A 17,076-nucleotide genomic window follows, 5' to 3' on the forward strand; every position below is an offset into this window, starting at 1 on the left:
CCTTAATGTAAAACTTGCGGTGTGAAATAATGGGATGCAAATTGCATAACAATCTCTCCCTCGTCATCCAAGCGTAAGGTATGTTAAATTAGTTAGCAATGTAATTAGCAATTTCATTGCAACTGCGGCAGCGAGCGCGGCTTTGACATTTATCCGATTCAATTTATATCACAGCGCAGATTACGAGCGTGCGAATATCTCATCGAAACCTAACAATGATATTAATTGTCGAACTAACGTGAATATTCCATAATAGAAACAATTATTAACTAACGCATAATCGATGCTATGCGAAGCCGGTTAGCGGTTTATCAAGTTACCAAAACATTTTAGTATTTATTATATTTTGAATGTATATTCAATTTCATCGTTACTTTTTAAGATTTTTTGATATTGCTGAAATAGACCATTGACTTTTTTTATAAAAGAACAGCCTAGCCTACCAAAATTTCAACATAATCGGATGAATACTTAAGCAAAGAGTAGAGGACAAATTTATAAAATCCACGGAAAAAATTATACCGTGTACTGTACGGGTGGGAGAAAACAAGCGCATAAGTGTGCGCAGAACCCGTATTCCTGTATTTAACTACCAAATTTTTGCTCAATAAACAGATTGTAGGATAATATTCATCATCATCAGCTCACTATACGTCTCCACCGAGGGGTCGGAGCATATCCTAAGTTAAGGGTGATTAGGCCATAGTCAACCACGCTGGCCAAGTGCGGGTTGGTTGACTTCACACATATCTTTGAATTTCTTCTCAGATATGTGCAGGTTGCATCACGATGTTTTCCTTCACCGTAACAACGTCGGATAAATGTACATATGTAAATCGGAAATCGAAAAACACATTAGTACATGTCAGGATTCGAACCCAGGACCTGCAGATTGCAAGTCAAGTGCTTGACCACTGCGCCACCGACGCTAATTTAGGAGGAGGATAATATTATGATAGTTAATATTAAACTGTACACATTGCAAAGTATATGAAATTAATCAAGATGTTGTTGATTAAAGTTAATTTAAATTCTTTAGGGAACTGAAATATCTTAAGTATTAAGCACTTAAAATATATCACTTTTAATTAAATAAGAAACGATTAAAATAAGCACGCAAATGGAGTAATTGAAAAGCGCTTTTTACTATTTAATTAAGTTTGTACAATCTGGCGCAGTAGACAGTGGGAAAATAAATGAAGCTTATATTGACAGATTAATTAGGGTTAAAAATATATTGCGAATTGCAACAAGAACGTTTATTGTTCTGTTTTTTTATTTTAACAGACGGGTGTAATTTTAATTGAGTTTTATCGTATTAAATTATTAAAACTTTCGTGAGACATTATACTAAACTGATATAAAAACGGGTAAACACTCACGTATATTCGTCCGGAGGCGGCACCGACTAGTTTCTGACTGAGTGAGCGACGGGCCGCGTGCGCGAAATAATACCAGTACCACTCATCCTGATGAAGGGGCCCGATGGGCTCGACATTAGTCGGTGCCGCCATCGGACGAATATACGTGAGTGTTTAGCCGTTTTCATATCAGTTGAGTTTTATCGTAGTAATTATTCAAAGTTGTCTTATAAAAATCTGTTTACTAATTTATAACAATGAGTTACCAACTTACTAACGTTATCTTGTACTTAAGACAGGACTGATAAAAATCTGCAAAGATTTGAGATATACGCTAATGTACATACAAAAAAGCTTCTATATCAAACGAAAACATTTCACTTATGGAAAGTAATCTTTACAGCAAGAAACAACATCGCTGGCTGAACGTATACGTCTTCTCACTTGTGACGTAGAAGACGAGCCCGCCGAAGACCGCGCATCACCAGCCACCGTCAGTGTTGATAAATTATCTAACAGCAGCGACAAATCCAGCGACAAATCATTCACAATGGATAAGAACAGTGAGAAAGCATTTGGAAGCGCTTCCTCCAGCTCGTCATCTTCTACTTTGTCAGCACCAATGCTCGTACGACAGCACCCACCGGATCTGGGTGACGTTCATCAAGAACAACCAAAGGTAAGAGATTTCACATGAAATATTTTTACATTAAATCAAGAAAAAAAACTAATAGAGATCAAAATACATAACCTTATAAAAGCTTAGCCATTATACTGTAAGAAACTAACCTTTCCTTGATGAATTTCCCGACGATATGCGATCATATTTTTGTCAACTATTTTATAAGAAGCACGCAGAGCACAAAAAACCAATATAAAAATTGATGCACTTCAAACTTATGAACGATGTTAGCACGTAAATCGACAGAATAACTGAGCGTAAGTCGCAACCAGGGAAGAATTCAATAATAATGAAAATTCCTCGGTGCAAGCCATCAAAGCAATTCCAGACATTTAAACCACGACTATAACCTATTCAGTATTGCTCGGATATCGCAAGGGCGATAAAGAAAATACCGTAGACGAAAAATAACGTTGTATTTAACAAAGTCAACGCGTTGATAAATAAAGTGTAAATAATTCTGTTTATCTTCGTTATTTGGTAATTTTTATGACTTCTTTTTCCAATCTTTTGCTATCTCGTTCAAAGGACTTAATTACGAATTTGACTTTCAAATTATTCCTTTCATAGCTGACTGACGTCGACTCTCAATTGGATACTGATCAAAACAGACACTTGGGTTTATTTTTTACTTGATTATTCAACCATAAAACTTCCTAGCAACAATGTAATTTATTAAACAAATGCCACAACAGTAAAATAAATAATAGTACCACTAAAAATATGATTCTAAAAAATCCTTCGATTTAGAACAGACCCCTAAAAGTGTTGTGTTGCGGTTAGTCTCCCAAAAAAAAAAAAATTTAAAGCGCTGTCGAATCGCTCGAAGACGGCATCTTATTCCAGATGCACTTTAAATTTTTACATTGTCTTCTTAAAAAATTTAAAGTAGTTTTAGTAATCCGTTTTCTCGTTCTTTTCTCAAAATATCTCTTTTTCTTGATGGAAATTTAATTAAAAAGTTTTTGTTTTTTAAAACGTTGTGATGAATATTATTGTTGAAACTTATGTAAAATAATAATTTGATTCAAAAAAATAAATAAATTGTTCAGGTATTTTGATCTTTAAATACGACTTATGTAACTATATGGAAAATATTTTATTTAACTAAGATTTAATTTCCTATTAGACATCATAGCAATATTATTACAAATGTATAAAATAAACATCGTTTGAAATAGATTAGAGTTACGTGATTTAGAGATAGAATAATTCATGATAGAACAGTCCAATATTGAACTCGGCACATAGAATTTCAGCATCGCAGCTCAACAATTAGCACGCGCGCCGGCCGGACGCAACAAAGTAAACGTAGTTGTTTTAATCCAATCCTATTGGATTACGATACTACGACGATACTAGGTTCGGTACAGACCGCAAACCTTTGGATTAAATAGAAATTATTTGCAGAAGCTTATTTCTTCGTATCTGATACAATGGTAATAAACGACAATATTTAGTTACAGCCAAATATTTACATTTAATTAATATTCCTAAAACCCCAGACAAAGTAATATTTTAATGACACATATTTTTAGATTTTATACGATTAAATGAATTAACTTTAAACAATACCTTCAGATATTAAATCAAATTTTCACTGCCGGAACCGTTGTCCAAAAATTTATATATCTTCTTTTTTAAACAAATCGACAAAAATTGAGTTTATGAAATGTAAGTTCGAAGTTCTAAAAAATCGTAAGTGCAAAAATACGAAATTCTTAGAAATGTATTTGAGTTATGAAATAAAATTACTTTGGAGAATAAACACAAAGACCGCGTCTTAACACATAACTTGAACTTAACTAAAAGGATTAACAAGTCTGCGTCATTTCGGTATTTTATCAACTCCGACAAGATTTAGGCTGTGTATATTAACTTTTATAAGTAAACCTTCTTTATAAACGGAGAGTTTTAGGATTTTTCCTTTTCATTTTACGGGCTGATTGTTAACGTACTTTCCAAAACTTCAAACTGAAATTTTGTTGCTACTGCCATTTTCCCGTTGCGATTAGTTTTTCCACTTATCCGTTGCGATTTTTTTTTCCATTCGTCCGTTGAAGTTTCACTTCTATTATACGTCCAAGCAAATTTTTCCTTTTTTTAAATGTCGTCTTTTAAACTTAATTTTTTTAAACGTCAATTATTAAGTAAAAACAGCTAAGCCTATATTTTAAGCCACTATTAAGTCCAAAGTGGCGGACATAATATTCATTTATCCCATATAGTTAGACAAGATTTAATCTGTAGCCTATTGTGCGCTTACCGACGTGCATGTATGCGTAGAAGTATGAATGTAGAAGAAGCGAGAAAGGCATCAGGACCGCGCCAAATTGAGGTCCATGGTTTTTCCTTCCCCTTTGGAATACGTGTGTGGGTTTTGTTGTTGTAGCCTGTACTCAAATATAGAAAAGAAAATCCGTATCTTTATTAACACTACATTCAAACTATATTTGTTTATCATGTTCTTTTACCAAGCTTACATAGTGAACAGCATTATGACAACGGCGTAATACAGTTGCGTAATTTCGATCCGAGACTTAATTACTAGACTCATACAAATGTCCAGATCTTGCGTATTTATGACCCGCGATAACTTTTACGAGTACAAGATATAAATTGTTCTCGTCCTATCTTAATTCCATTACTTTACTTTCTATATGAAGCTTTGTGGAATCATCACAATTAAACCAAACAATTTTAAGAAATCTAGGTATTTTAAAAGTTTTAAGTCCATTTACATTGTTATCAAGTCTCTTTGTTGTATGTATATCTCTCCAAATCACAATCCTATATCTATCATAGTACGTACGAGTTATAATACTAAAACATTAAATCAACAGTATTTGTCAATATCCCACACCATTATTTCTCGTTAAGGGGATAATTTATCAGAACTGTCATAAAATTGTCAATTTACTAAGATATATAGCATCGAAAATTATTAACAGTTAGGCTAGATATCATTTTCAATGCTGTAAATTGCGATTTATTTAAAATTTAAATTGAAGATGATACATCGATGGTAAAACAATCACATCTTAAAAATTCAGATTTTTTGTCATTACGAAGTTTGAATAAAAAGGGTCTTGATAGACAGAAGGTGCGTAACCCTAAAAATGAGTGATAACCATGAAAGTTGCTTCTCGGGTTGTTACTGTGAAAGAGATATGTAAGGAAGAAATTGCAGAATATACTATTTTAAATGAAGAAATAAATAAATATTAAGTATAATTTCCATTGCAGTTGATATATCTATGCATATATGCATTTTATTGATGATATTTTAAAAAAAGAACAATATTTTACGAAAGCAGCAGAGAATTGGAGTATCAAAAACGAACGGTAAAGGTGTTTATTGACTGATTTACATTCTCCATACCCGCTGGCTATTCCGATGCATGTGATGGAGCAATTAATTTGTGACTGAAATTCGAAATACGCTCAGCAAAATACCGAACTCAATAAATGTAACGAAATCAAATTTCCAATACTTTTTTAAATATCCTTTATGGTGTTACCGTAGATTTCCATTGAAGTGGCATTTATATAAGTACAAATTTTCAACCTATTATTAAAAGTTTCACGGCAATTGAACCACGGTTACAAGATATTAACAAAGATATTCAAATTCGTATTTAGTAAGAGAGGTGACATAAAGCTACTTTCCACAGCAATATAGCCAATAATAATATTTAACACAAGTTACAGTAAAAAAGAGACTCATGAGATCAAAGTAAAATTTTGGACAAAGTTTTACGTTCAATGTTCCGTATGGTTTTTTTTTTCGAATGAGTTCCCATATAGGAGCGCTAACAAATCGAATACCACGGCAAAATACGTCGGAAAACGAGTTTCGTCGAAATTCTATTTCGGCAACGTATCGAGTGGATCTTTCTTGGTAAAAGTATCCAATGCATATCTGTCAGTAATCTACAACAGCTACTATTTTCTGTTCGACTGACCGATATTGAAATATTGATTTTATGCAAGAATTGTGAATTTTAAAAGCCCTTGTTTCTTTAGTTATAAAATCTGGCAGTATTTTGCCTAATTAAATAGCGTGCTCTAATTGAATAGACTTTGCTTTTTCGATTGCTTACATGTGATCGTCTCAGTTTAAGATTAGGGTGAATAGGTATTTACAAAACTAGAGAATACCATCTTTCGGCTACATCTTTACTTAACATCAGATGGGATCATGTTTGAGCGCAATTTTTATTAAAAAAAAATCCATAGAACCCTTTATAAAAATAATAAAAAGTCGCTGGTAGAGCGTTATTAAGTAAGTAGGTTTTGTGTATTTTAAATTTCTAGCTTAATAAACAAATATTTGTGATCCTGGAGATTAAAATTTTTTAAAAATTCAAGTGCACGATGTAGATGTAGAATGCAAATGAACGGATGCGGAGACACGTCTTGCACTCCATGAAGTGTTTCTTCCCCGAAACGTAAACAAACTCTCCGAAACATTCTGGTTACGTATAAAAGGGACTTTCCTAGTTAAGATAGAATCTCTTCTCAGTAGTTTGATACACTTTGATACTGTCAACAACTTCTTGCTACTTCTAAAATCTCTTTCGGAGTCCAGACTGATGTGCAAGTGTATATAACTAAGACCAATTATGACGCCACGATCGAGTGACAGTAGAATCGACAGCAACAACTGTCAATGAAAAATAAGCTAATCCATATGTACAGCCAAGACCGGAACCTCGACGTCAATTCCTGTCTACACTAGCGCCGCTAACAGCGTGTGTTGGGAGTGCCGCTCACCACGAGGGTTTCTACTACATGGCACCGGGAGACAGGAACTCGGCATCAGCTGCTACTAACATCGATTACAAAAATCATAATGATGCTCCAGCACCGGACGTAGTCGCTGGAACTCCTGGTAAGAGTAACTATACCCTTGAGATAGTAATCTCATATGAAACAAATTAGAGAATATTTTTTAAAAACCACCGTTTTTTTATTTCATGATGTTTATAACTCTGGATTTCTACTGCATTTTAGTATGAATTCATACAACATACTTCTTTACAGTTCACGAATATTTTACGAAACAAAAATCAATGTCGTAAACACATAAAAAATAAACATTAATCCTAAGATCATAAAGTAACTAAGAATGTCCTTCCATTTATCGTGTCGTAGCAGATACTTTCTCATTAGTATCGATTAAACATAAAAACAACGACCTTGCCTTACTAAATTGAGTCTGCAACATTTTCTGATAAACAACTAATGAAGTAAGACAAATAAAGTAGGCTTCTTCATATGAAAAAATTAATAAATAAAATATTTAATAAGTATAGAACATGAATGGTATTTGGTAAAGACCATCGCGTATTAGCCATTCAGCAATTTAGAAGTACCATTTCGTGCGGTTAATTCGTTTCATGAATTTGTATGAAGCTATCAACTCCGTGGCATCGCCTATTTTTATACAACTATTGGATGCATGTTGAATGTAGCAGTTTTACTAACAAACTATTTATCTATCTTGTTAATTCACTAGTTAACTTAAATGTGCCGCTATGTTCGTCTTATTTGTGATGTTCTTATCATTTATGTTCGGTATCATTTTAGTATGAAAAAATCGGTATAATAAAAATAAAAGAAAAACATCTCACTAAAATCAGTTAATAGGTTCACGATTTCTCGAAACTTTTAAAAATTATGAACAGCCAAAAAATTCTATCATAATTTTCCATCAAACTAAATTATTTTTTGTTTTTATAAAAATTCAAGTATAAAGTAAAATAATATGAAAACAATGATATAATTTTTCAACTTTTTTGTTTTGTGAATTATTCGAGGTCGTAAATGTAAATGAAAATGTTATTTAATTAAAATTACTTTTCAGAACAACGAGAAAATACTAAAAAAAAGTAGAACAAAGTCACGCAACCTTACAACGGCAACCGAAATTATGTTTTGAGACTGTTTTCAATGATAATATTTAAGTAAATGGGTTACAGTTTTTGCAAATTAAAATGCTTACAACTTTATAATAATCGTATGTTCAAAGTATATAAAGTCACAAAAGCCAATCGAATGGCAAAAGATATTCATGGTATTACTGTTGTGAACGTCCTTAAACTTAGCCTATATTTTTTTTAATTTCCTCTTATCTCTTAAAATGACTTAAGTATGACCTTTAAAAAAAATGAATAGAGTAGTAGACTAAGCTAAATATATACATTATGTTACGAAAGGCGCCAACGATGGCGATGATGGATTGGCTGCATTCGCCAGAGCAACCGCCCCGAGAACTGAGCGCATTCGGCAACGATATGGCCAGGATTCACATCCCGTCAGCAGTGATGATGAACATGATGACTACGGTAAGAAAACTGCTTTCCCACCATTTTAATGTTTTATTCATTCCAAATAAAAAAAAACATGTTTAAATCCATTTTAATTGCTTATTACGTTCCTACGTCAAAAACGAGTATAAGTATTGTATGCATGTATGTATGTATAATTAGGTTTCCACCGTCGACCTGCGGTCCGAGGCATCGCCGTGAAGCAACAGCTCGGAACATCAACTGATATGCTGCAGCAAATGCAGAATGAGCTGCAGCCAACATCAAGCACCGCTGTCACCCATCATCAACCACACGCGTGCCAACGCACCAGTTCCACGTACTCTTGGCCGTATTACTCTGAAGCTAATCTTAATTCAAGGCCGCAAAGCCGAACAAGCACTAATACTAATTGGTAAGTTATAATAATCTTACATATAAAATTCTCGTGTCACAATTTTCGTTCCCATACTCCTCAGAAACGGCTTGACCGATTCTCATGAAATTTTGTGAGCATATTGAGTAGGTCTGAGAATCGGCCAACATCTATTTTTATTCCCGCGCGGACGCCGTCGCGGGCGACAGCTAGTCTTATATATAAAATTCTCGTGTCACAATTTTCGTTCCCATACTCCTCAGAAACGGCTTGACCGATTCTCATGAAATTTTGTGAGCATATTGAGTAGGTCTGAGAATCGGCCAACATCTATTTTTAATCCCGCGCGGACGCCGTCGCGGGCGACAGCTAGTCTTATATATAAAATTCTCGTGTCACAATTTTCGTTCCCATACTCCTCCGAAACGGCTTGACCGATTCTCATAAAATTTTGTGAGCATATTGAGTAGGTCTGAGAATCGGCTACTCTGTATTTTTTTACCCCGTATCTATTATTTATAGTATCTCGCGCGGACGGAGTCACGGGCGAAAACTAGTTGCTTTATAATTTCAACAACTTTTTGGGAACTGTTTTTGTGTATTTGTAACAATAATTAACGCTAAGTTCCGTGATAACTTAGAGCTTCAAATTACATTCTTTGTATAACTTTTGTATAGTCATTAAAAGTTTGTTCAACATTAAATATTTAAACAAATACAAGAATATCCAATGAATGAACAATTACGAAACATCTAATCTAATTCGACGTTCAGTTTTAACTGCATAAAAGTTAGTACAAATAACTTAAACCCACGTTTATTTAATGTGTCAAGCTAATTTGCTCATGGAACAACTATTTCCGGAAAAGGGTAAACTAAGGGTAATTCTAAGTTAAACCTTCAATAAAATGTACATTTGCACTGACGGTATCAAACTTTAAATATAATTCATTGCTACGTTAATTTCCTTTTTGGATATCTTAAATATATTTAACTATTGCAAACATTCAGTGCTACCGACGCGCTTAGGTTTAGCAAAAGATGGAACAATATGAGAGTTAGTGGGTGGACCAAAATAAGACCTCTGACACGCACAATCATAGGACTAAATACGGAATTGCCCTTACCTTCACGTCTGCGTTCTGTGTGGTCGTAGTATTTCACCGGTAATCTGTTGTTATTAGGATGAAGCCAACAGATTACGTGTCTTCGCGTCAGTGCAGCAACACCGCGATGCCTCAGCAACAGCATTCGGAAATGTGTCATGCTCACGCCCAGAACATGCTGCCGCCCTATCCGCAGTACCAACAGCGACAACACGAAACTGTGTTCAGGAACTGTTCCCTTTACGCTAATATCGGGTAAGTATTAGATAACTAAGCGATTACCATTCAACTATTAGTGCAGTTTTAGTGCAGTTTTTGGGTGAATAACAACACTATTTTAGGTTTTGACGGAACGTTAATTAACCCCTGCGTGATCTTTTCTCTTGAAGACATGCAGCTAACCACGAGCTACCATAAAGTTTGGGTATATTATAATATGTACATTTATACCTTTTATTACCCTATTAACCGAAGTATTTATAGATAGCATTTGATAGCTATAAAGTTTGAAAGTAACGTCCAATTCGTAACAAACTATATTCGCAATAAATATAATATATAAAAACAATATACTGATTTCAATTACTTTTTGATAGAATTGATTCACACTGATTCTGGTAGTAACAGCTTTAAATTACAACTATTTCCTAAATAAAAAAGCAACATAACAAATCGTTCTGATGCCGAGACTCCTGCATCCATTGAAAATGGGAACGAGTGCGAGACTGCACATTGCGGCCCAGATAGTCAACCAGGCCTTTAGCGATTATTTCAAAAACACGTGGATCAGAAATAGCGAGAAACACAGATAAACAGCCGGATGCCGACCTAGACTCCGGCTTTGTTCGCACGGATGTACGGGAAACAACAAAGTCCCTTTTACACCACCGTTTATTGTCGTATCTGCACGTTCCATTTTTTTGAGGACGTTCATTATCGCACTTTGTTCTTGTGTGGATACATTTCAAACAATAACGGTTTAATCACTTTACAATGCATTCCATTTATATTGTGTTATTTTCTACTAATTTATGTAGATTCAATTTAACTTAACATTGATGGTTTTACCTGTTAATAATAACAAGTTTTCTCGTGAAGTTCTCGTGAAAACTAATAAGAAACAGTAAACATAAGTTTGCGAGATTAAATATATTTCCAATTATCCGACTTAAATAATACTTTTCTCAAACGCATATGTTATTGAAAACATGTTTAGGATTCCAAACATGCAACTTATATTATCCACTGATAAAACAATTCTACGCGTTTACTAAACATCTTGAACGTGTCTTACATTTCAAATATGTAAAACTACGTAGGTGTTCCGACAGCAGTCAGGAGTTGTATAGCTCGCAGACGAGCTCCGAGCAGACGTCGCCGGTGCGTGCGGCGTCACGCTGCCGACGACCGGAGTCCCCGCCGCCTATACGCAGCCACCACCAGCTGCTCTACGTGCCCTACAGCAGCCACCAACACTACCAACACGAATACCCAGCACATTGGCCGCCTAACGACTGTACGTTTAACATCAAATATCTTGATAAAACTGTTCTAAGATCCGATCGAAACATTGCATAATCACCATAATTAACGACGCATCGGCTTCAATTTTAAAGTGAGACGCAAATTATTCTGCAAATGGGAATTTGATTTCATTGATCTATAAACAAAAGTCGGTGTAGTCCGTAGTTATTTAAAGCCCGTCATACATGGACAACTTCCAAGCACGTAACAGTTTATATGTTGACCGTAAGTCTACTTGAAGTCGGCACTATCGGCATCGTAGGTGTTTATTATTACATTTAAATTCCAGATAACCGACAAATGCAATCGTACTACCAGCAACAAGCTCGCAGTGGCGCTAGCACGCCGCAGCCTAATGTCGCCCTCCAGCAACGGGCACATTACAGCCACGCTCTACAATTGCAGGTGAGGCGTGAATCAAATGCAACGAAACTAAACGGCAGAGAGGTGCGAATGAAATATTGTTTAGTCCTTACAGTAGATAATCTGTCTAGACTTTAGTTTTGTTTTAGAATATTTGCTTTTAGCATTTGAATATCCGACCCTTATTATTTGGATTATTTACTGAGACCGCTAATAATTGTGAACATGTACAAAAATCTAATAATAAACCTTTGATATTTACAGAACTTATGCCCAGCCCCGGCAAGATACAGGCCAGTGCCCGCTCCGCAACCCGGCGGTGGAAAACAAATGATCTGTTATTCAGAAAAGGTAATAATAAATACTAAATAAACTTTAAAAACATTTATTCTGATAAAACCAAACGCGATAGCAGCGCCTCTCACATCGGTTTCAAACACTTATGAAACCTCGAAAAATGAAGAAGTGTTCTTGTTTTATAATAGGTGGCGCCACCACTGTATCAGCCGGCTCCCGGTTCGCCGTCACGAGTGTCCCGCGCGGCGCCAGAGGGCGCTGCTTCCTCCTCGCAAGCGCCCTCTGCTACCTCACCACTGGCGCAGCCACCGAACCCGGTTTACTATGCTATGAACGTCTGACGGGGTGATTAGGTAACACGATAATTACATAATATATATGAATTAGGCAAAGAAAAAATTAAAAATTCTGATTGACAGCACAAAAGATTACAAGGCTTCTCAACGTAAAATAGTCATTGGCCTTAGACGATGTAGACTACAAACGTAGGGCTTACCCTAGAACCTATTCTAGACGATTTAGGCAATTTGTTTGAAGATTGTTGTGTAAAATATATTATTACAATAATCTAAGTTTCCGAGAATAAAATCTACCTAATTTTTTAATGAGTAGGGGACAAACGAGCAGTGATAGTTTTATTTTTAAAATATCACCCGTGGAGTAGGCTTTATGGTAATATAATGTATGTTTTGATATTTTTCAGATGAAAATCGTGGTATCCTGCCAACATAGCCTCATCCAGTAGCCTTTGCCATGCAGCGGAACTCGACAGATACAGAAAAATGCAAACTACACTTTCGTCATATGTAATGTATTTTAAATGTTTATAATATTATCTCCTGTCGGTTTCTATAACTGAGGTAAATATGCTCGATTCAAAAGCGAAGAAATATAATAAGTTAAGTACATGAAAAAAAAATCGATGTGAAAATTAAATGTTGTAATACGTAGTCGAAAGAAATAACTGCAATTTATAGAATATTCTTTGTTATAGCGTTAAAATACGTAAGAATTCATGGTTGAGTATTGCTGCAACCACACTATGGATGGAATCTTAATTACTTCCTTCAACTAATATCTATACGAAGTTTTATAAATACATTTGCCTAACAATACTTTTCTATTAATAATATATTTATATAATGAATATTTAAGACGTTTCATGGAGAACAAATAAGCAATTTTCATTTAAAAACTATCCAAAGATATATTCCAAATATGTATTAAATCGATAGCCAAAATAAACAGTCCAAAGATTAGATATTAAACTATGTTTACGGGTTCGAACCAAAGATAAATGCCTTCTAATTTTAATTTTACAAATCTTTTTCTGTTACCTTACGCCGTAAATTTACGTATTAAAAGAATACGTATCTTCTAACAATACAGAACTCAACAAAATCAGAAATAATTAACATAAAAAAAATCATACTATTCTCTTCAAAATTCAAGCTCTTTTCTTTGCCTAGCCTTATATGTTATAAGACTTAAATGTTAGTTAACATATTAATTGAACATAGTTATATGTAAAAGTTATTAAAGTATGAATTTATTGCAAACAACATATATGGCAGCTATAGTTAAATTAACATTATGGACAATAAAGAATTTATATGGCGGCAACTTTAAAAAACAAATTAACGCATATAGAATTATAAAAAATATTTCATTGTATTGAAGAAAGATACTGCCCATTTTAATACTTGATAAATGTCATTAGCTTTTCAAGCGGCAGCTATGGAATTATTCAAAATTAATGTTATTGTAAAATGAAACGTATTTTCAGAACCATAGCCTAAACATATCATTTCAAAATTGGACTTCTTATACCATGTTATCGGCACAGTTGTACAAAAGCCACCCTTAAAAACCAAGAAATATTAATTACATATAAAAACTACTTCGAGTAAGACCATATTAATGTTAGCTGCCCTGTGGGGTCTAGATCTAGCCTAGATCATTGTCCGGCGAAACCCATACTTGGTGTTATTCTAAATAAAATCTAAATGTCTACCTTAACCTTTTAAACCTCTGTGGCGGTAAAAATAAGTTGTCATGTGCGTTTTAAAGTATTGCCAGTGCAAAAATATTAGAGTAAAAAAAATTACAATTACTAGCCATTAGTAGTTAAATGTTAGAGAATAGTGCGTATGCAAAGATTTCCAAAGCCGGCCTAGGTAAGTTTATTTTAGTGCCTAGGCAACTTATATCCCAAAATGTAGTTACTCCGAAACAGTAACACGTAAAAATAATATGTTTTTTTTTCATATTTGGCAGCATTACCAGTGACTTATCAACATTCGGTTACAGTGGTTTGTGATTGTTATATGTAAATCAAATTTAATATCTGATTTATTCCTTAATATAAATAAACATTCGCACAATTACATGACCAAATGGGAGACCAAAATTCAAACACATTTCAAAATATTTAGAAGAGGTATTTTTGAGAATTCTGCGCAGGTACCATGCTAGGCAACTCGATGTTGTTATTAGTAAGATTCGATGCATTTTAATGTAAAGAGTAGTATTGTTTTGAGATACGAGTTTATTATCATGGTATCGCAATGATCTATGGTACTAAGTAACTCGTTAATGAGAAAAGCAGGCCTTTGCCTATCTTTTGCAGTAGATGTTAGATGTTTATTAAATATTTAATTGTAAAGCTGCTAAAAGGCCAGCTTAGGCTTAATGTTTCTAATATATAATTAAGGTGCAAAAGGATTACATATTATGAATCTTTTTGACCTCATAAATTAGGGTACATATTTACATTTTAAGATTTATCGTTCATAAAATGCCATTGACAGTCATAATGAAAATAAGCTATGGTCTAAGAAATTATTTCGACATTTATAACTAAAATTATAGTGTATGGTTGTCTAAGAGTATGAGAATTAAAAATTTTTCGTATGAATTTATCGATTATTGGAAAATTGAACAAAAGAAATGTGTAGGTTCACTAATGTAGAGAAAAATCAAAATTATTTTTGGCCATTTGTTAAACAATTAGAATATTAAAATAAAAAAATTATCTATGTATAATATAATTACAGTTTTTTGTAAATTTTAATATGATGTAAATAAAACAGTGAAGTGGGAAGGCATTATCATAGACAAAAATTAGAGGAAAATATGATTCTAACACTGGTAACATTGGATGGATCAGTTGGTGAAATTTTATGGAAATTTTATAGAAGCTAAGTTATAAAGATATTGAATGTATTTAAAATTTAAAATAATATAATAAAAAAAATCTAGCGTCATGTAGATGTAGTCTTGTAGCAAACATTAATCATATGAGCAGAAAATGTTGTATAATTACAGTCTTGTGGTATTTATTAATAATAATAGTTACAATTTGATTAGAAAAAAGACATTAAAATCTATTGATTGTAATGATGTAGTGAATAATTTTATCATTGTAACTTTTTTGTTTGCTTATTCGCGTATTTTAAATAATACCTAAACTTTACTAGTACTTTGGTTTGAAATGTTAAACGGTTTTTGGGGCAAGGTGATTAGTTATAAGTGGTAATGGTAAATGTATCAAAATGATAAATTTGGTGATACTGGAAGTTATGTTCAGAAATGTGATACTATATTGTTTTTCTGCTTGGCAGTTGCTTATTTAAATATACACCTATTGATTTGTAGCGCCTAAGGCGTGTTATTATTTTTGCCAAGGTATAAATAATTTATATTCCATTTATATAAATTATTCCTTTACTTATAGAGAATATACTTATTGTCATTCTATATTCCATATAGTAAAAACTTGTTACTTGTTAGGATGAACAAACATTTACTAATATTTAAAATAATAGATCTTCGTTACCGCGTTTCGTTTTATATAGTATTATTAATAATATAATATTGAAAATAAACGGATGATATATATCTAATCATTGTATAGATATGTAGGATTTACTTTAATGACTTATGTCTATTTACGTTAATCATTAAAAACTATTTGAAAATGTTAAATGTATATTATGAATCTCACTTTATTGCTAATATGTTTTCCATAATAAACAAAGCTAAATTTTATGTTGAAGCTTTCGTACAAATAACTTTCGTTTTTACAGTAAGACTGTGAATTCGCACTGCCGACAGATAAAATATGTTGTCGTCCATTGCGAAAGATAGTAAGATATTATCGACAATGCGAATTCTTAGTGGTTTTTGCAACACATCAATTGTTATAGTACAGTTAAAATTTCTCGTTATTATTGCGTATATTCCACGCAGCGCCGCGCGAATCATTAACGAAAAATATGTTTTAGGTTTATAAACAAAGCCATGTTAGCTCTATGTAATTAATATTTATAAATCAAAATACTATAATCTATTGTATGTGTTAGGGCAATAAATGCCAACAATTTTTCAAATACCCTTGTACAAATGAATTTGTAGATTGGTAAAGTAATAAAGGCGAAAAATCTTTATATTTGTGTTTATTTATTTAAAAACCTGCATTTCCTTTATGTTAAGAGTAATTAAAATATAAGATATCTTCTATTTTAAATGAATGAAATACATAAAAATATATACTTACAATATCGACAACAGTTATCCAACACTAGCGAATATGGTCAAATCTATTGTCAAACACTGATATACTTGTCCCGTCACAAAAGAGTTGCTATCGCGGTTAGTACTGTCACGAAATTTATAAAATCTACTTAAGCTTAGAAAATGTCATGAAAGAAAACACAAGACAGCTATAGTGTGTCCATTTAAGGATGATTACTTTGACAATTCATTTGACAAGTACTAGATATGGGTCGAGTAAAATCGGCTACGAATATTTTCGATTTTCGATGGTAGTTCTCATGAAACTGGCAATCGAAAATTTTGGATTGATTGTTTTTGAATAACAATTTAAATAAAATTTTTAAAACAAATTCACTTCTTCGATAATTTTGATTGTGAGATCGGTGATCGATAGTTCATAATTGTTCGTTTTGCGCGTACGGTTAGACATATGACAACGGTCTAAGTACAACATTAGTCATCATACAAAATTAATGGGATACTTGATAGGCGTCACTTG

At 33.3% G+C, this 17,076-nt stretch overlaps 2 protein-coding genes across 3 annotated transcripts in view; one reads left to right on the top strand and one right to left on the bottom strand.

Moving 5' to 3' along the window:
• LOC106113804 (uncharacterized) overlaps positions 1-13,334 on the top strand; it is a 101,693-nt gene extending 88,359 nt beyond the window's left edge. Inside the window, exons 8-17 of the mRNA XM_013306787.1 lie at positions 1,765-2,040; positions 6,745-6,937; positions 8,265-8,393; positions 8,538-8,769; positions 9,915-10,091; positions 11,156-11,352; positions 11,650-11,765; positions 11,988-12,074; positions 12,209-12,373; positions 12,724-13,334. Of these exons, the coding sequence (XP_013162241.1) occupies positions 1,765-2,040; positions 6,745-6,937; positions 8,265-8,393; positions 8,538-8,769; positions 9,915-10,091; positions 11,156-11,352; positions 11,650-11,765; positions 11,988-12,074; positions 12,209-12,361 (1,560 nt within the window). The 3' untranslated portion in view covers positions 12,362-12,373; positions 12,724-13,334. The remainder of the gene's footprint in view (positions 1-1,764; positions 2,041-6,744; positions 6,938-8,264; positions 8,394-8,537; positions 8,770-9,914; positions 10,092-11,155; positions 11,353-11,649; positions 11,766-11,987; positions 12,075-12,208; positions 12,374-12,723) is intronic.
• Positions 1-16,749, bottom strand: part of LOC106113806 (RING finger and SPRY domain-containing protein 1-like) — a 112,395-nt gene extending 95,646 nt beyond the window's left edge. For both annotated transcript variants that reach the window (XM_013306790.1, XM_013306789.1), the window contains exon 1: positions 16,579-16,749. The gene's annotated coding sequence lies outside the window, so the exon portion shown is untranslated. The remainder of the gene's footprint in view (positions 1-16,578) is intronic.
• Between the last annotated feature and the right edge of the window lie 327 nt (positions 16,750-17,076).

The sequence above is a fragment of the Papilio xuthus genome, unplaced genomic scaffold (genome assembly GCF_000836235.2).
Source record: "Papilio xuthus unplaced genomic scaffold, Pxut_1.1 DF828177.1, whole genome shotgun sequence".
NCBI classification, from domain to species: Eukaryota; Metazoa; Arthropoda; class Insecta; order Lepidoptera; family Papilionidae; genus Papilio; species Papilio xuthus.